Source organism: Bufo gargarizans, chromosome 5 (genome assembly GCF_014858855.1).
Source record: "Bufo gargarizans isolate SCDJY-AF-19 chromosome 5, ASM1485885v1, whole genome shotgun sequence".
NCBI lineage: Eukaryota > Metazoa > Chordata > Amphibia > Anura > Bufonidae > Bufo > Bufo gargarizans.
The window spans coordinates 21,342,492-21,358,622 of NC_058084.1; the positions used below are offsets into that span (position 1 = coordinate 21,342,492).

Genomic DNA, 16,131 nt, shown 5'->3' on the forward strand with positions numbered 1-16,131 from the left:
CTGCATAGCAGCCGCGAAATGTGCGGGTAGTAGACTCGAGCATGGTGCTCAAGCACATGCGGTATTCGGCCGAGTACCGCCATGTGCCGAGCATAGCGATGCTCGAGCCGAACTTGTATTCGGCCGAGCATGCTCGCTCAATACTACCAATGACCATATAAGTTTACTGAAAAAAATGTGCGATCATTTGCTACCGCAAGTGCCCTTATATCTAGGCTGATGAATAGAGTTGAGCGGACACCTGGATGTTCGGGTTCGAGAAGTTCGGCCGAACTTCCCGGAAATGTTCGGGTTCGGGATCCGAACCCGATCCGAACTTCGTCCCGAACCCAAACCCCATTGAAGTCAATGGGGACCCAAACTTTTCGGCACTAAAAAGGCTGTAAAACAGCCCAGGAAAGGGCTAGAGGGCTGCAAAAGGCAGCAACCTAAAGGTAAATCCCCTGCAAACAAATGTGGATAGGGAAATGAATAAAAATAAAAATAAAAAAATAAAAAATTAACCAATATCAATTGGAGAGAGGTCCCATAGCAGAGAATCAGGCTTCACATCACCCACCACTGGAACAGTCCATTCTCAGATATTTAGGCCCAGCACCCAGGCAGAGGAGAGAGGTCCCGTAACAGAGAATCTGGCTTCATGTCAGCAGAGAATCAGTCTGCATGTCATAGCAGAGAATCTGGCTTCATGTCAGCCACCACTGCAACAGTCCATTGTCAGATATTTAGGCCCAGCACCCAGGCAGAGGAGAGAGGTCCCGTAACAGAGAATCTGGCTTCATGTCAGCAGAGAATCAGTCTGCATGTCATAGCAGAGAATCAGGCTTCACGTCACCCAACATTGGAACAGTCCAGGCCTGCTGACGTTTACCCCGGGCTGTGCTGAAGTTGGTGGTGAAGGTGTGTGGCTGACTGGATGAGCAGGTGGAAGAAGAGAAGGAGGAAGCCGAGAAGGAGGAGGTGGCAACAGGAGGCAAAGAATGTTGCCCTGCGATCCTTGGCGGCGGAAGGACGTGCGCTAAACAGCTCTCCGCCTGGGGCCCAGCTGCCACTACATTTACCCATTGTGCAGTTAGGGAGATATAGCGTCCCTGGCCGTGCTTACTGGTCCACGTATCTGTGGTTAGGTGGACCTTGCTACAGGTGGCGTTGCGCAGTGCACACTTGATTTTATCGGATACTTGGTTGTGCAGGGAAGGCACGGCTCTCTTGGAGAAGTAGTGGCGGCTGGGAACAACATACTGTGGGACAGCAAGCGACATGAGCTGTTTGAAGCTGTCTGTGTCCACCAGCCTGAATGACAGCATTTCATAGGCCAGTAGTTTAGAAATGCTGGCATTCAGGGCCAGGGATCAAGGGTGGCTAGGTGGGAATTTACGCTTTCTCTCAAATGTTTGTGAGATGGAGAGCTGAACGCTGGCGTGTGACATGGTTGAGATGCTTGGTGACGGAGGTGGTGGTGTTGGTGGTACACCCTCTTTTTGCTGGGCGGCAGGTGCCAACATTCCTCCAGAGGCGGAGGAAGAGGCCGAGGCGGCAGCAGCAGCAGAGGTAGCAGGGGGAGCCTGAGTGACTTCCTTGGTTTTAAGGTGTTTACTCCACTGCAGTTCATGCTTTGCATGCAGGTGCCTGGTCATGCAGGTTGTGCTCAGGTTCAGAACGTTAATGCCTCGCTTCAGGCTCTGATGGCACAGCGTGCAAACCACTCAGGTCTTGTCGTCAGCACATTGTTTGAAGAAGTGCCATGCCAGGGAACTCCTTGAAGCTGCCTTTGGGGTGCTCGGTCCCAGATGGTGGCGGCCAGTAGCAGGCGGAGACTCTAGGCGGCGGGTGTTCTGCTTTTGCCCACTGCTCCCTCTTTTGCTACGCTGTTGGCTCGGTCTCACCACTGCCTCTTCCTCGGAACTGTGAAACTCAGTGGCACGACCTTCATTCCATGTGGGGTCTAGGACCTCATCGTCCCCTGCATCGTCTTCCACCCAGTCTTGATCCCTGACCACCTGTTCAGTCTGCACACTGCAGAAAGATGCAGCAGTTGGCACCTGTGTTTCGTCATCATCAGAGACATGCTGAGGTGGTATTCCCATGTCCTCATCATCAGGAAACATAAGTGGTTGTGCGTCAGTGCATTCTATGTCTTCCACCACTGGGGAAGGGCTGGGTGGATGCCCTTGGGAAACCCTGCCAGCGGAGTCTTCAAACAGCATAAGAGACTGCTGCATAACTTGAGGCTCAGACAGTTTCCCTGGTATGCGTGGGGGTGATGTGACAGACTGATGGGGTTGGTTTTCAGGCGCCACCTGTGCGCTTTCTGCAAAAGACTGGGTGGGAGATAATGTGAACGTGCTGGATCCACTGTTGGCCACCCAATTGACTAATGCCTGTACCTGCTCAGGCCTTACCATCCTTAGAATGGCATTGGACCCCACCAAATATCGTTGTAAATTCTGGCATCTACTGGGACCTGAGGTAGTTGGTTCACTAGGACGTGTGGCTGTGGCAGAACGGCCATGTCCTCTCCCAGCACCAGAGGGTCCACTAACACCACCACGACCATGTCCACGTCCGCGTCCTTTACTAGATGTTTTCCTCATTGTTATCGTTCACCACAACAGCAAAAATATTATTTGACCCAATGTATTGAATTCAAATTCAGGCCTTTTTTTACAGACACCTAACACTATCTGACTATCTATTTAGGTACCGTATTACACTAATACAGGCACAGCAGTAACCACAGATTTAGCTGAATATAAATTTGAGGCCTAGTATTTAGGCGCTGGGTGACAGGTTTAGGTTTACAGACAGAATTAGACTTGGTAATGCACAGTAGCGGGTGTGTGAAGTTATTCAGAATGACCCTATGTGCACCTTGAATCTTATATACCCTTTTAGGGATAGATTTAAAATAGCTCTGATACAGCAGAAACCACTAAATTAGGAAATTGCTAAATTGGGAATTGTATTTCAACCCAGAACAAAAACTGTGCTTTGAAGGACACTAAATAACTTGACCAGCCACAACAGTACAGCAGTAACGACAGATTTAGATGGATATAAACTTGAGGCCTAGTATTTAGGCGCTGGGTGACAGGTATACGTTTACTGACAGAATTAGACTGGGATATGGCCAAAAAATAACCACACTATTGACGGTTAAATGCACTTGGTGTGACAGCTTGACCAACCACACTACTGAGGGTTAAATGCACTTGGTGACAGCTTGCCCCTGATGTAGTATATGGCCAAAAAATAACCAGACTATTGCTGGTTAAATGCACTTGGTGTGACAGCTTCACCCTGATGTAGGATTTAGCCAAAAAACAACCACACCATTGAGGCTTAAATGCACTTGGTGGCAGCTTGTGCTGGCACACCAGAAGACACAAAATGGCCGCCGATCACCCCAGAAAAAAGTGACTGAAAAACGCTCTGGGCAGCCTAAAAACAGTGAGCAATTCAATAGCAGCAGTTCAATCATCCACAGCTGCAGATCGATCTCTGAATGAAGTCTTTTGGAGGAGTTAATCTGCCTAATCTCGCCCTAACGTCGCAGCTGCAACCTCTCCCTACACTGATCAGAGCAGAGTGACGGGCGGCGCTACGTGACTCCAGCTTAAATAGAGGCTGGGTCACATGGTGCTCTGGCCAATCACAGCCATGTCAATAGTAGGCATGGCTGTGACGGCCTCTTGGGGCAAGTAGTATGACGCTTGTTGATTGGCTGCTTTGCAGCCTTTCAAAAAGCGCCAAGAAAGCGACGAACACCGAACCCGAACCCGGACTTTTACGAAAATGTCCGGGTTCGGGTCCGTGTCACGGACACCCCAAAATTCGGTACGAATCCGAACTATACAGTTCGGGTTCGCTCATCCCTACTGATGAACTCTGATTATTAGCTGACCATGGAACCCTGAGTAAAGCATGGTAAGAGAGAGAAAAAAACAAAACGACATGGAGAGGGTGTGTGGGTGAAAATATATGTACTGGTTATTTCTTCATAATATTTTACATTAAATTAAATATATCACTGTATATTGTATATTTATCTTCATTTCCTACATTTTTGTTTCCTCCATCAGCTCAGCAAGGAGTACGGCTCAGTATTCACCATCTGGAAAATGTCAGAACCTGTGATCGTTCTGTGTGGTTTTGAGACGATTAATGACACCCTGATAAAACATGCCGAGCAGTTCAGTGCACGACCGATAATCCCGGTATTGGAGAACTATAGCAAGGGATACGGTGAGATTAACACCTAATTAATTTTACAACAGTTATTTGGGTTGAAAAAAAGACACAAACCATCAGGCAGAATCTCTGAAAATGTTCATAAACCTCACCAAAAGTGAAAAATCAGTCTACAAGAAAGCAGTAAATGCTAGATAGGGAGGAGGAGGAGGATGAAGCTGCAGTTTATCTCTAAGATGAGAGAGGAAGGAGAGCAACATTGGAGACAGGAAGGAGAGCAGCATTGGAAAGAGAAAGGAGAGCAGCAGCATTGCAGAGAGGCAGGAGAGAAGCAGTATCGGAGAAAGAAAGGAGAGCAGCAGTATCGGAGAGAGGAAGGAGAGCAGCATTATCAGAGAGAGGAAGGAGAGCATCATCAGAGGGAGGAAGGAGACCAGCTGAAAAGGAGAGAGGAAGGAGAGCAGCAGTGTAGAGAGGAAGGACAGCAGGGGAGACATCTCATTAGTCAAATCACACCCAGAAAAGACAGTCCACTCAGCTGGAATTGGAGAAAAGATAACATTTTGAAGGCTATACACTGATTAAGGGAATTTTAGCTTTTTGCGACTTGCAGATACTTATATACAGATACTTATAAAAATACTTTACTGGTAACATACAGGTGACAAAGCAATGGACATTACATGGAGATACAAATACGATACTACAGCTACAACACATTAAATGTAATATAGCACCAGACACAGCTGCTTCCTTTCCTGCCCTCCCTAGAAACAAAGAGAAAAAAAAAACACAATTGGTGTCGGATGCGGGCAAACACAGTGAGGCAGGCCTGAAGGCCGAAAAGTATTATTTGTTTTTCCCAGGGCACAAGTGCATGTCCTATATTAAGCCGGCAAGGTTACGACTCGTGTCCCCTGACAAAATGGAGGCGGTCGTGAAAGCCCACATGGAGGCTAATTTGCAGTAGCGGGAGGCCAACAAGCAGCAGCAGGAAACTAACCAGCTGCTATTACAACATGTAATGGCGTTGCAAGTGGCTGGCGCATCCTAGAACGTTCACAATGCCTGGAAAGCTGTCCGTGCGGCGATCCCTTAGATGTCCCCCTTGGATGATGTCGAGACCTATCTGGCGATGTTCGAAAAGGTGGCCGTGAGGGAGAAGTTACCCCGAGACCAGTGGGTTGAGGTCGTCGCGCCGTTTCTGGCATCTGGACCCCAGCAAGTGTTTTTTGATCTCCCTGATGATCAAGCGGCCGACTACCCGACCGTGAAAGGTGAGATCCTGGCGAGACTGGGGGTGAATGTATTGGTCCGGGCTCAGCGGGTGCACCAGTGGCAATTTAACTGCTGAACCTGCCAGACCCCAATATTATGACCTGCTATGTGAGATTGTGGATAAACTCTGCCTTTAAATTGTATTGGAGCTGTCATTTGGCATTCCGGGCAATAGAGGCCACTGTTTTGCAGCACAGTCAGCACACTCTGGGATCTGCATATGCAAAACAGATGATGACTCATGCTAGCTGCTTCTGAAAAACCAGGAAATGCTGATCTGACATGGTGGAAGCAATGTTCTTTGAGAGACTGAATCCGATTCCATCCTGGCTTGCGAATGTCTGGGAGTGAATGGACACGCAGAGGAAGAAGATTAGCTGTTGTCCCCTTACTGGATCCGGCTCTTTGAAGGAGAGATTGTTCCATGAAGAGTGTCCATGAAGAGTGTCCAGCATGTGGGCAGAAGTCTTATCATCAAGCAAGGCCGCACCGGGTAAGCAGCATTCTCGGGCCCAGAACGGACGCAGGTCAGTACACCTGGTTACTGATTGTATTCTACTGTGTGGCGCCTGAAGTAACAGAGACTAGCCTAGGCCTTGTAGCAGTTAGATAGTTAGGGTTATATGTTTTGCTAGGCCTTACTGTACTGGAATGCGGCGCAGTATTTGACTTGCAGGCTCTGCTGCGTCCGCCACCGGCTAGGTGTGACCTCTTTAGCGGCACAGCACGACTTGCAGGCTCTGCTGTGTGCGCCATCGGGCTAGGCCTGTCTCTCGGACAGGGACGTTGACTGTGGGCCTGGGGTATAACTTAGTCTATGTATACTTATATTGTTGTGTTTTCACTATTGTTAAAGTAAAGCTTCTGTTCTTGCATATAAAGATGGTGTCAGTGTCGCTTTTCTTGTCTGTGACTTCGCTGTATCCTGGGGAGCTCACCCCGGTACACTGCTTACAACTTGGCGTAGTCAGCAGGATACAGTGACCGTTATGGACGGGAACACAACGGGATATCGTCCTCCAGCGCCATTGGTGCCGGATCAGGACCCAGCCCAGGGTGCACAGGCGCAAGTCCAGCTTGCCCCTAACAATATGGCTACCCCAGTAGGATACATCCCTGTACGGGCACTGCTGCGTCATCTACCAAAGTATGACGGTAGAAACATTACATTTCAGGACTGGACTGAAAGGGTGCAAAGTGCGGTTAAAATCTGTAACCTGACCCCCAAACTGTGGGTCGAGGTTGCGTTGGGAGCCCTAGAGGGTGACGTCCGGCGGACAGTGATGGAAAGGCCTGACTCCGAGACAGATACCCTAGAGAAGATATTCTCCCTGCTAGAGATAGCCCAAGGGGGGCGGACCAAAGAGGTACAGTTACGGAGTCACTTCTTTAACCGACCCCAGCGAGAGGGCGAGCCACTGATGCAATATTCTAATGCTCTACAGGAGACGCTGAATGAGATACGATGAAACCCTGAGGCCGTGGGTGCCTTCCGGGAGGTGGAACGGCTTCTACGAGATTAGTTCATAGTGGGCTCTCCAATAAATTCCTACAAGATAAATTACAAGAGATGACCCGAACAATGGCCGATATAACATTATACAGTGTCTACTTAGCCGCCGTAGAGAGAGAGGAAGAGCCCATACCTGCGGCAGCAAGTTACAACGGACCGTCCGAGGTCTGAAGAACCGGAGTCCTTAAAGCATGTGGTCCAGGCCCTGCTGGCGGAATTGAAAGAGCTTCGGCTGGAAGTGTCCCAGATGAAGGCAGAACCATCCCGGCATCCGGAAACGGTCCCCGCACCTTGTGCCACTCCACCCAGAACAACCCCAGTGAGGTAGCTGGTCAGAAGAGGGCCCCTCTCTTGGGCTTGCCGAAAGTACGACCATATGGCCAGAGAGGGCCCAGAACAGGTAGTGTCTGAGCCGACGTTAAACTTCCTGCGGCGGTGCACCAGAAGTTAAGCCCTCTGCGTGAAGAACGTGACTTATACGCCAGCAGCCCCGTATTAGAAGCCGAGTTGGAAGGCCGAAAGGTCTGCTGCCTAGTTGATACAGGGTCAGAGTGTACCCTAATGCCTCTGGAGTTCTTCGAGAGGCACTTCGGGCATATGATGAAGCCTGAAGACGGGAGCGTCATCAGGCTGACAGCTGCCGATAATAGAGAGATGGATGTCCGAGGGAAAGTCTGGATGCGGGTCCGACTGTTTGGGCAAGACATCGGCAAGAAAGGGGTCGTGCTCGTGAACCATTCGTCACGGAAAGGAATGGCAGTGACCCTGAACATGAATATATTGAGAGACCTAGACCATCAACTCTATGCCAAGGAAGGGCCGAAGTACTGGCAACGGGCCATCGCACACCGGCCTACCCAGTAGGTCTTACAACAAATGGTGAGGAGCTGTAGCCTGCAAAAGAGTAACCTGTCCAGACGGGCCATTGGAGACATGAGGGTGCTACGGAGGACTCTGTTGAAGATCCCACCTCGACAGGAGTAAATATTGATGCTGCCAATGGGGGCTGGACGACGACTGAATGGACTGGAGGCCCCAATCGAGCCAGCTTATCAAGAAGAAATGCAGATTTGCCCACTGGTAGCCCGGGCCCTCGCCATTGTGAAGGACGGATGTGTGTCTATACGCTGCTGTTATGTCGAGGACTGCGAGTTAACCGCCCCCGCAAACACTCTGCTGGCCAAAGTTTATGTGTCCGAAGGGGGTATCGCTCGACGAAGGGGCTTCACGCTGCAGCCGGATAGGAGATCAGCCTGGACCTATGCTGTACAGAACCATTCAAGGAAAACCCCGACAGCGGAGTGGAATGGTCGAGTGATCATGGCCCGTATAGGGGTGGACTGCAGAACCCTAACCCCGGGGGAACAAAAGCTGCTGGAAGACACCCTCTGGGAATTTCAGGAGGCCTTCTCAAGACATGATGAAGACTTTGGGTGTGCTACTGCTATCAAACAGGAAATCCCAACCGGCGATGCTGCGCCGATCAGGGAACGTTTCCGACAGATCCCACCTAAGATGTATCAGGAGGTGAAAAAATATGGTGGCCAGCATGTTGGAGAACCGGGTGAGCCAGGAGACTCAAAGTCCGTGGGCTGCTCCGGTAGTCTTGGTGTGGAAGAAAGACAGGAGTCTCCGGTTCTGCGTGAAAGCTGAATGCTCAGACCGTCCAGGATGCCTACCCCTTCCACGGGTTGAGGAGTCATTATCAGCCCTAAGCCAAGAAAAGTTCTTCTCAACTCCTGACCTGGCTAGTGGGTACTGACAGGTGCCGGTGGCCAAGAAGGACAAAGCCAAGACGGCCTTCATTCTACCTATGGGACTCTACGAGTTTAACGGGATGCCTTTTGGCCTCTCCAATGCTCCGGGGACATTCCAGCGATTGATGGAACATTGTCTGGGGGACCTCAACTTCGAATCAGTATTAATATACCTGGATGACATAGTAGTGTTCGGGGCTTCCTTTGAAGATCACCTCCAGAAGCTGTGACGGCTACGAGACCATGGGCTCAAGATTAAGCCAAAAAAATGCCAGCTGTTCCGACAGCAGATAGAGTACTTAGGACATGTGGTCACCCAGGAGGGTGTAAAACCAGCCACCAACAAGGTGGAGGCCATTCAGAAGTGGCCCCGGCCAAGTACGCTACGGGAGGTACGGGCATTCGTGGGACTGGCCGGCTACTACAGGAGGTTTATACCCAAATTCGCTCATATAGTGGGCCCGTTAAACGAGTTGCTAAGAGGCACGGCTGGGGGCTTGAAGAAATGCCCTGTCAACTGGGGGCCCCGGCAACAAGAGGCCTTTGAAGCGGTGAAAGAGGCGCTGATCAATGCCCCGATCCTGGCTTACGCACGGTTTGATACCCCATTCCTGCTGTATACGGATGGAAGCCTACATGGTCTGGGGGCCATATTGTCCCAAGTCAAGGATGGACGGGATAGAGTCATCGCCTATGGGAGCCGGTGCCTAAGAAAGTCAGAACGCAACCCTGATAACTATAGCTCCTTTAAACTGGAACTACTGGCACTGGTGTGGGACATGCCCAAAAGGTTTGCAGAATACCTGACTGGTGCAGAAGTGACCGTGATGACAGACAACAACCCGTTGGCACACCTGGAGAATGCCAAGCTCGGTGCACTTGAACAAAGATGGTTGGCCCGCCTCTCTAAGTACCAATAACGTATCAAGTTCCGGTCCGCTAGGGAGAGCGGCAACGCTGATGCACTCTCTCGAGTTCCAGTAGGACAGTCGACTCAGAGAGTGTCACAACCAGACAGCTGAGAAGCTCTGACAGAGGCCTTTCAGAACCTCCTCCTTGAGTTTCTTTGTTGTGGTATTCAGTTCCTCATCTCGTTAGCCTCTCTCAGCTGTCATGTGTTGGACTAATTGCTTCCCTTTAAATTCCTCCCCAGAATGCTTTTCTGGGCGGCTTATACTTCTTCCTGGAGTGTGTGTGCGTGCTGATCTTGTTCTCCTGTCTGCTACAAAGTTAAGTGTTGAACATTTATCTGTTATTTTCTGTTTGCTGGATCCCAGGTGACCCTGACTCCCTCCGTATCTTGTGTAGGGAGCCGGTGGTCGTGTCCCCTCACTATTGTAGGGTGCTCAGGGGTTATATAGTCAAGGTACGTGGATATGCAAACTTCCACCATTCGGATCTTTGCATAGGCTGAGCAGCCAGGGAAAGTGCCAGGTCTTCTGCAGGGGTCTCCCTTTGGTTCCTTAGCTTTTGGATCCAGCGAGTCATTTATGCATGTTGCTTTGCCTTGTTTCCTGTACACCGTCCGTGACATTATAAGCCGCCATAACCGTCTCAAGCATGGATCCGGTTTCACTTTTGACTAAACGCCTTCAGGGTCTTTCATTGGAAGGTAGCTGATCTCCGCAGGACTTTTTCTCAGCTTCAAGTGACCGGTTCAGCTGGCATTCATGGAGTTTGTTCTGAGCCTAAGATCTCGCTCCCGGATACGTTTTCCGGGGGTAGTGAGAATTTTGTGCGTTTTAGAGAGGCTTGCAAACTCCATTTTCGCCTTCTTCCCCATTCCTCTGGTGATGAGGAACGGAGGGTGGGGATCATTATATCGCTGCTCAGGGGTAACGCTCAGTCCTGGGCCTTTTCGCTGCCGGAGGCGGTACGGCCCCTCCGTTCAGTGGATGAATTCTTTTTAGCCCTGGGTCAGATATATGATGATCCGGATCGTATTGCTCTGGCTGAGTCTAGACTACGTCTATTATGCCAGGGTAAACAATCCGCAGAGATATACTGCTCAGAATTTCGGAGATGGGCAGCTGATACTGGTTGGAATGATGCTGCACTCCGAAGTCAATTTTGCCATGGTCTTTCAGAGGGATTAAAAGATGCATTTGCCTTTCATGAAAGGCCTATTTCTTTGGACTCTGCTATGTCTCAGGCCGTTCGTATTGACTGGCGTCTTAGAGAGAGAGGAGAGATCTCTCCTTCCTGTCATACTCGGTCCCAGGACTGTGCAGCGGTCCCAATCTGTGCGCAGGGGTCTCAGTCGCTGTCAGCCCCTTCTGAGCAGGAGCCCATGCAGCTGGGGTTGATTGCTTCTGACAATAGAAGATTCAGCCCGCATGGGAGGGTTTGTTTTTGTTGTGGAGGTATTAATCATTTGGCAAATATTTGTCCCTCTAGGAGATTGGATGACATTTTGATTTTTTCTCCCGATTTCAAAACTCATAAGGAACATTTACGTCAGGTCTTGCTCATCCTGCGGGAGAATAAATTATATGCGAAACTGGAAAAATGTGTGTTTGCGGTTCCAGAAATTCAATTTCTGGGGTTTCTTCTCTCCGCTTCTGGTTTTCGCATGGACCCCGAGAAGGTCCGCGCTGTGCTTGAGTGGGAGCTTCCTGAGAATCAGAAGGCGCTGATGCGTTTTTTGGGCTTTGCCAATTATTACAGGAAGTTTATTTTGAATTATTCCTCTATTGTTAAACCACTCACTGATATGACCAGAAAGAGGGTAGATTTTTCTTCTTGGTCAGTAGAGGCGCGTAAGGCTTTTTCTGATATCAAGGAGAGTTTTGCTTCCGCTCCCATCTTGGTGCAACCTGATGTTTCTTTACCCTTCATAGCTGAGCTGATGCTTCTGAGGTGGGTGTGGGGGCGGTCTTGTCTCAGGGTTCCTCTCCTGCCAATTGGCGACCGTGTGCCTTTTTCTCAACAAAACTCTCCTCCGCAGAGAGAAATTACGATGTGGGAGATAGGGAATTGTTGGCCATCAAGTTGGCTTTTGAGGAATGGCGCCATTGGCTAGAGGGAGCCAGACACCCTATTACCGTATTTACTGACCATAAAAATCTGGCCTACTTGGAGTCAGCCAAGCGTCTGAACCCGAGACAGGCCAGATGGTCTTTGTTCTTTTTTAGGTTTAATTTTGTTTTCACGTTCCGCCCTGGAGTTAAGAATGTGAAGGCAGATGCCCTGTCACGTTGTTTTCCGGGAGGCGGGAATTTTGAAGACCCGGGTCCCATTTTGGCTGAAGGTGTGGTGGTCTCTGCTCTTTTTCCTGAATTGGAGGCAGAGGTGCAGGCAGCCCAATCAGAGGCTCTTGATCTTTGTCCTCCTGGGAGGTTGTTTGTGCCTCTCGCTTTAAGACACAAGATTTTTAAAGAACACCACGATACGGTCCTTGCTGGGCACCCGGGGGTAAGAGCCACACTGGATCTCATCGCTCGGAGATTCTGGTGGCCTGCGCTTCGTAAGTCGGTTGAGGGTTTTGTGGCAGCCTGCGAGACTTGCGCTCGTGCCAAAGTCCCTCATTCACGGCCATCAGGTCCTCTCTTTCCCTTACCCATTCCTTCCCGTCCTTGGACACATCTGTCCATGGACTTCATAACGGACCTGCCTCGTTCCTCGGGGAAGACTGTGATTCTGTTGGTGGTGGACCGTTTTAGCAAAATGGTGCATTTCATCCCTTTTCCTGGTTTTCCCAATGCTAAGACGCTGGCGCAGGCATTTATTGATCACATTGTCAAATTGCACGGTATTCCTTCAGACATAGTCTCTGATAGGGGCACGCAGTTTGTTTCCAGATTCTGGAAGGCTTTCTGTTCTCGCTTGGGGGTTCGGTTGTCATTCTCTTCTGCTTTCCACCCGCAGTCGAATGGCCAGACAGAGCGCGTCAATCAGAATCTGGAGACATATCTGCGCTGTTTTGTGGCGGAGAATCAAGAGGATTGGTGTTCTTTTTTGTCCCTTGCTGAGTTTGCTTTAAATAACCGTCGTCAGGAGTCCTCTGATAAGTCACCATTTTTTGGTGCATATGGGTTTCATCCGCAGTTTGGGACTTTCTCGGGAGAGGGGTCTTCTGGTTTACCTGATGAGGACAGATTCTCCTCGTCTTTGTCATCTATTTGGCAAAAGATTCAGGATAATCTAAAGAGCATGAGTGAGAGATATAAGTGTGTGGCAGATAAGAGACGTGTGCTTGGTCCGGACCTGAATGTTGGTGATCTGGTGTGGTTGTCTACCAAGAATATCAAATTGAAGGTTCCCTCCTGGAAGTTGGGTCCTAGGTTTATTGGGCCTTACAAAATCCTGTCTGTCATCAATCCTGTTGCATACCGTCTTGATCTTCCTCAGACTTGGAAGATCCATAATGTTTTTCATAAGTCCTTATTGAAACCTTATGTTCAACCCATTGTACCCTCGCCTTTGCCTCCTCCTCCGATTATGGTTGATGGGAATCTTGAATTTCAGGTCTCTAGGATTGTGGATTCTTGTCTTGTCCGCGGTTCTCTTCAGTACCTTGTTCATTGGGAGGGTTATGGTCCTGAGGAGAGGATGTGGGTCCCAGTGACGGACATTAAGGCTTCTCGTCTCATCAGGGCTTTCCATGGGTCCCATCCTGAGAAGGTGGGTTCTGAGTGTCCGGAGTCCACTCGTAGAGGGAGGGGTACTGTCACAACCAGACAGCTGAGAAGCTCTGACAGAGGCCTTTCAGAACCTCCTCCTTGAGTTTCTTTGTTGTGGTATTCAGTTCCTCATCTCGTTAGCCTCTCTCAGCTGTCATGTGTTGGACTAATTGCTTCCCTTTAAATTCCTCCCCAGAATGCTTTTCTGGGCGGCATATACTTCTTCCTGGAGTGTGTGTGCATGCTGATCTTGTTCTCCTGTCTGCTACAAAGTTAAGTGTTGAACATTTATCTGTTATTTTCTGTTTGCTGGATCCCAGGTGACCCTGACTCCCTCCGTATCTTGTGTAGGGAGCTGGTGGTCGTGTCCCCTCACTATTGTAGGGTGCTCAGGGGTTATATAGTCAAGGTACGTGGATATGCAAACTTCCACCATTCGGATCTTTTCATAGGCTGAGCAGCCAGGGAAAGTGCCAGGTCTTCTGCAAGGGTCTCCCTTTGGTTCCTTAGCTTTTGGATCCAGCGAGTCATTTATGCATGTTGCTTTGCCTTGTTTTCTGTACACCGTCCGTGACAGAGAGCCGATAAGGAGTTAGAGGATACTGAAACTCCTGACCTTGGTCACTTACCTCTGTTCCCGGATGTGGCACATTCAAGTGGGGTGGCGTCTGGAATGACGTTAGTGCTGGGGAAAACATTGACTGATTGGGAGAGAGTCCAGAATAGTTGCCGGGATTTGTGGAAAGTGAAAGAATGGGTCCGGAGCAAGATCTGGCCTCGTCCAGAAGAACGATCCCGCCTGACACCAGAGGGTCAGAAGTTGTTAAGGCAGTGGGACAAGCTGACAATTACCCAGGGCCTCCTGTGCCGGATCATATACTTACAGACAGAGCTGCAGTACCGGTATGTCTCAAGTGTCGATCCGGTGGGTTGAGTAAGAGTACTGAACAGCGGGCTCCTGTGCAGACCATCCACACCTCAGCGCCCCTAGAACTTCTGATGATCGATTATGTACAGATTGGGTACTCTACCTCGGGACACTCGTACTGTCTAGTCATGACAGATTACTTTACCAAGTATGCGGTGGCTGTGCCCACCAGAGACCAAATCGCAGAGTCGGCCGCCTAAGCTGTCTGTAAACACTTTATACAGGTGTTCGGGTGTCCACGGAGGATACATTCTGACCAGGTAGCATGCTTTCAGGGTACTCTAATGAATGAACTGTACCAACTGTATGGGGTTGAATGCTCCCGCACCACTCCGTATCACCCACAAGGAAACGGGGTGTGTGAACGCTTCAATTGCACCTTGCTTAAGATGCTGCGGACTCTGGAAGACAGTCAAAAAGCCTAGTGGCCCGTGTACCTACCTGAGTTGATGTGGGCCTATAACAACAGAGTACACAGTACCACCGGATACTCTCCACATATGCTCATGTTTGGACGAGCCGGACGGGAGATTGAAGATCTCCACATGCCCAACCCGATGGAGCCCCCACCGAGAAGTACCACCGCATGGGTGCAGGAGCACCGTCGCCGGCAGAGAGCGGTCCACAAGGTTGTGGGTGAGCGCCTGGGACAAGTGGTACACCCTAACCCAAGACCAATGCAGAAAGATGGGTATGTCCCAGGTTATCGGGTGATGGTCAAGGCCAATCGGCCGTTTGGGAAGTTGGATGGGCGGTGGGAGGCAGTCCCATACACGGTGAAGAGAAGGGTAGACCCTGCTATTCCGGTCTATGAGGTAGAGCCAGTAGGGAAAGGGGGACCCTCATGGAACTTACACCATAATATGTTGAGACTTTGCAATTTTTCTGAGCCGGTGTGTGTGGACGGCGTGCCCCCTCATGCTCAGGGTATGGAGGAAAGTCCATCAGATGAGGAAGAGGAGGAATTGTGGATCATCCCTGCCCAAGTGTCCACAGAGGTTCTGGCCGTGGCAGGTTTGCCACCCAGATGCAATGCTGAGCAATCAACAGCTCCTCTCTTGTCAAATATGCCTGATGTCCCCAGTATTTCTGAAACCCCTATTCTGAGAATGTCAACGAGGCCCAATGCTGGTGTGCCTCCACCAGGATGAGTTTGTATGGGGAGAGTTGCCGAGAACGTCAACTTCTAGTGGGGTGGCATGTGAGATTGTGGATAAAATCTGCCTATATAATGTCTATGTTTAAATTGTATTGGAACTGTCATTTGGCATTCCTGGCACTAGAGGCCACTGCTTTGCAGCATAGTAGGAACACTCTGGGATCTGCATATGCAAAGCAGATGATGACTCATGCTAGCTGCTTCTGAAAAACCAGGAAATGCTGATCTGACATGGTGGAAGCAATGTTCTTTGAGAGACTGAATCCGATTCCATCCTGGCTTGTGGATGTCTGGGAGTGAATGGACACGCAGAGGAAGAAGATTTGCTGTTGTCCCCTTACTGTATCCGGCTGTTTGAAAGAGAGATTGCTTCAGGAAGACAGTGTACAGCGTGTGGGCAGAAGTCTTATCATCAAGCAAGGCCGCACGGTTGCTGAGAGGCTGGTGGCCATCCCGGGTAAGGGGCATCCTCGGGCCCAGAACGGACGCAGGTCAGTACACCTGGTTACTGATTGTATTCTACTGTGTGGCGCCTGAAGTAACAGAGACTAGCCTAGGCCTTATAGCAGTTAGATAGTTAGGGTTATATGTTTTGCTAGGCCTTACTGTACTGGACTGCGGAGCAGTATTTGACTTGAAGGCTCTGCTGTGTGCGCCATCGGGCTAGGCCTGTCCCTCGGACA

General features: G+C 50.0%; 1 protein-coding gene across 1 annotated transcript in view; it reads left to right on the forward strand.

Moving 5' to 3' along the window:
- LOC122939250 (cytochrome P450 2C44-like) overlaps nucleotides 1-16,131 on the forward strand; it is a 436,988-nt gene that overhangs the window by 147,368 nt on the left and 273,489 nt on the right. Inside the window, exon 3 of the mRNA XM_044295290.1 lies at nucleotides 4,083-4,245. Coding sequence (XP_044151225.1) covers nucleotides 4,083-4,245 — 163 coding nt within the window. The remainder of the gene's footprint in view (nucleotides 1-4,082; nucleotides 4,246-16,131) is intronic.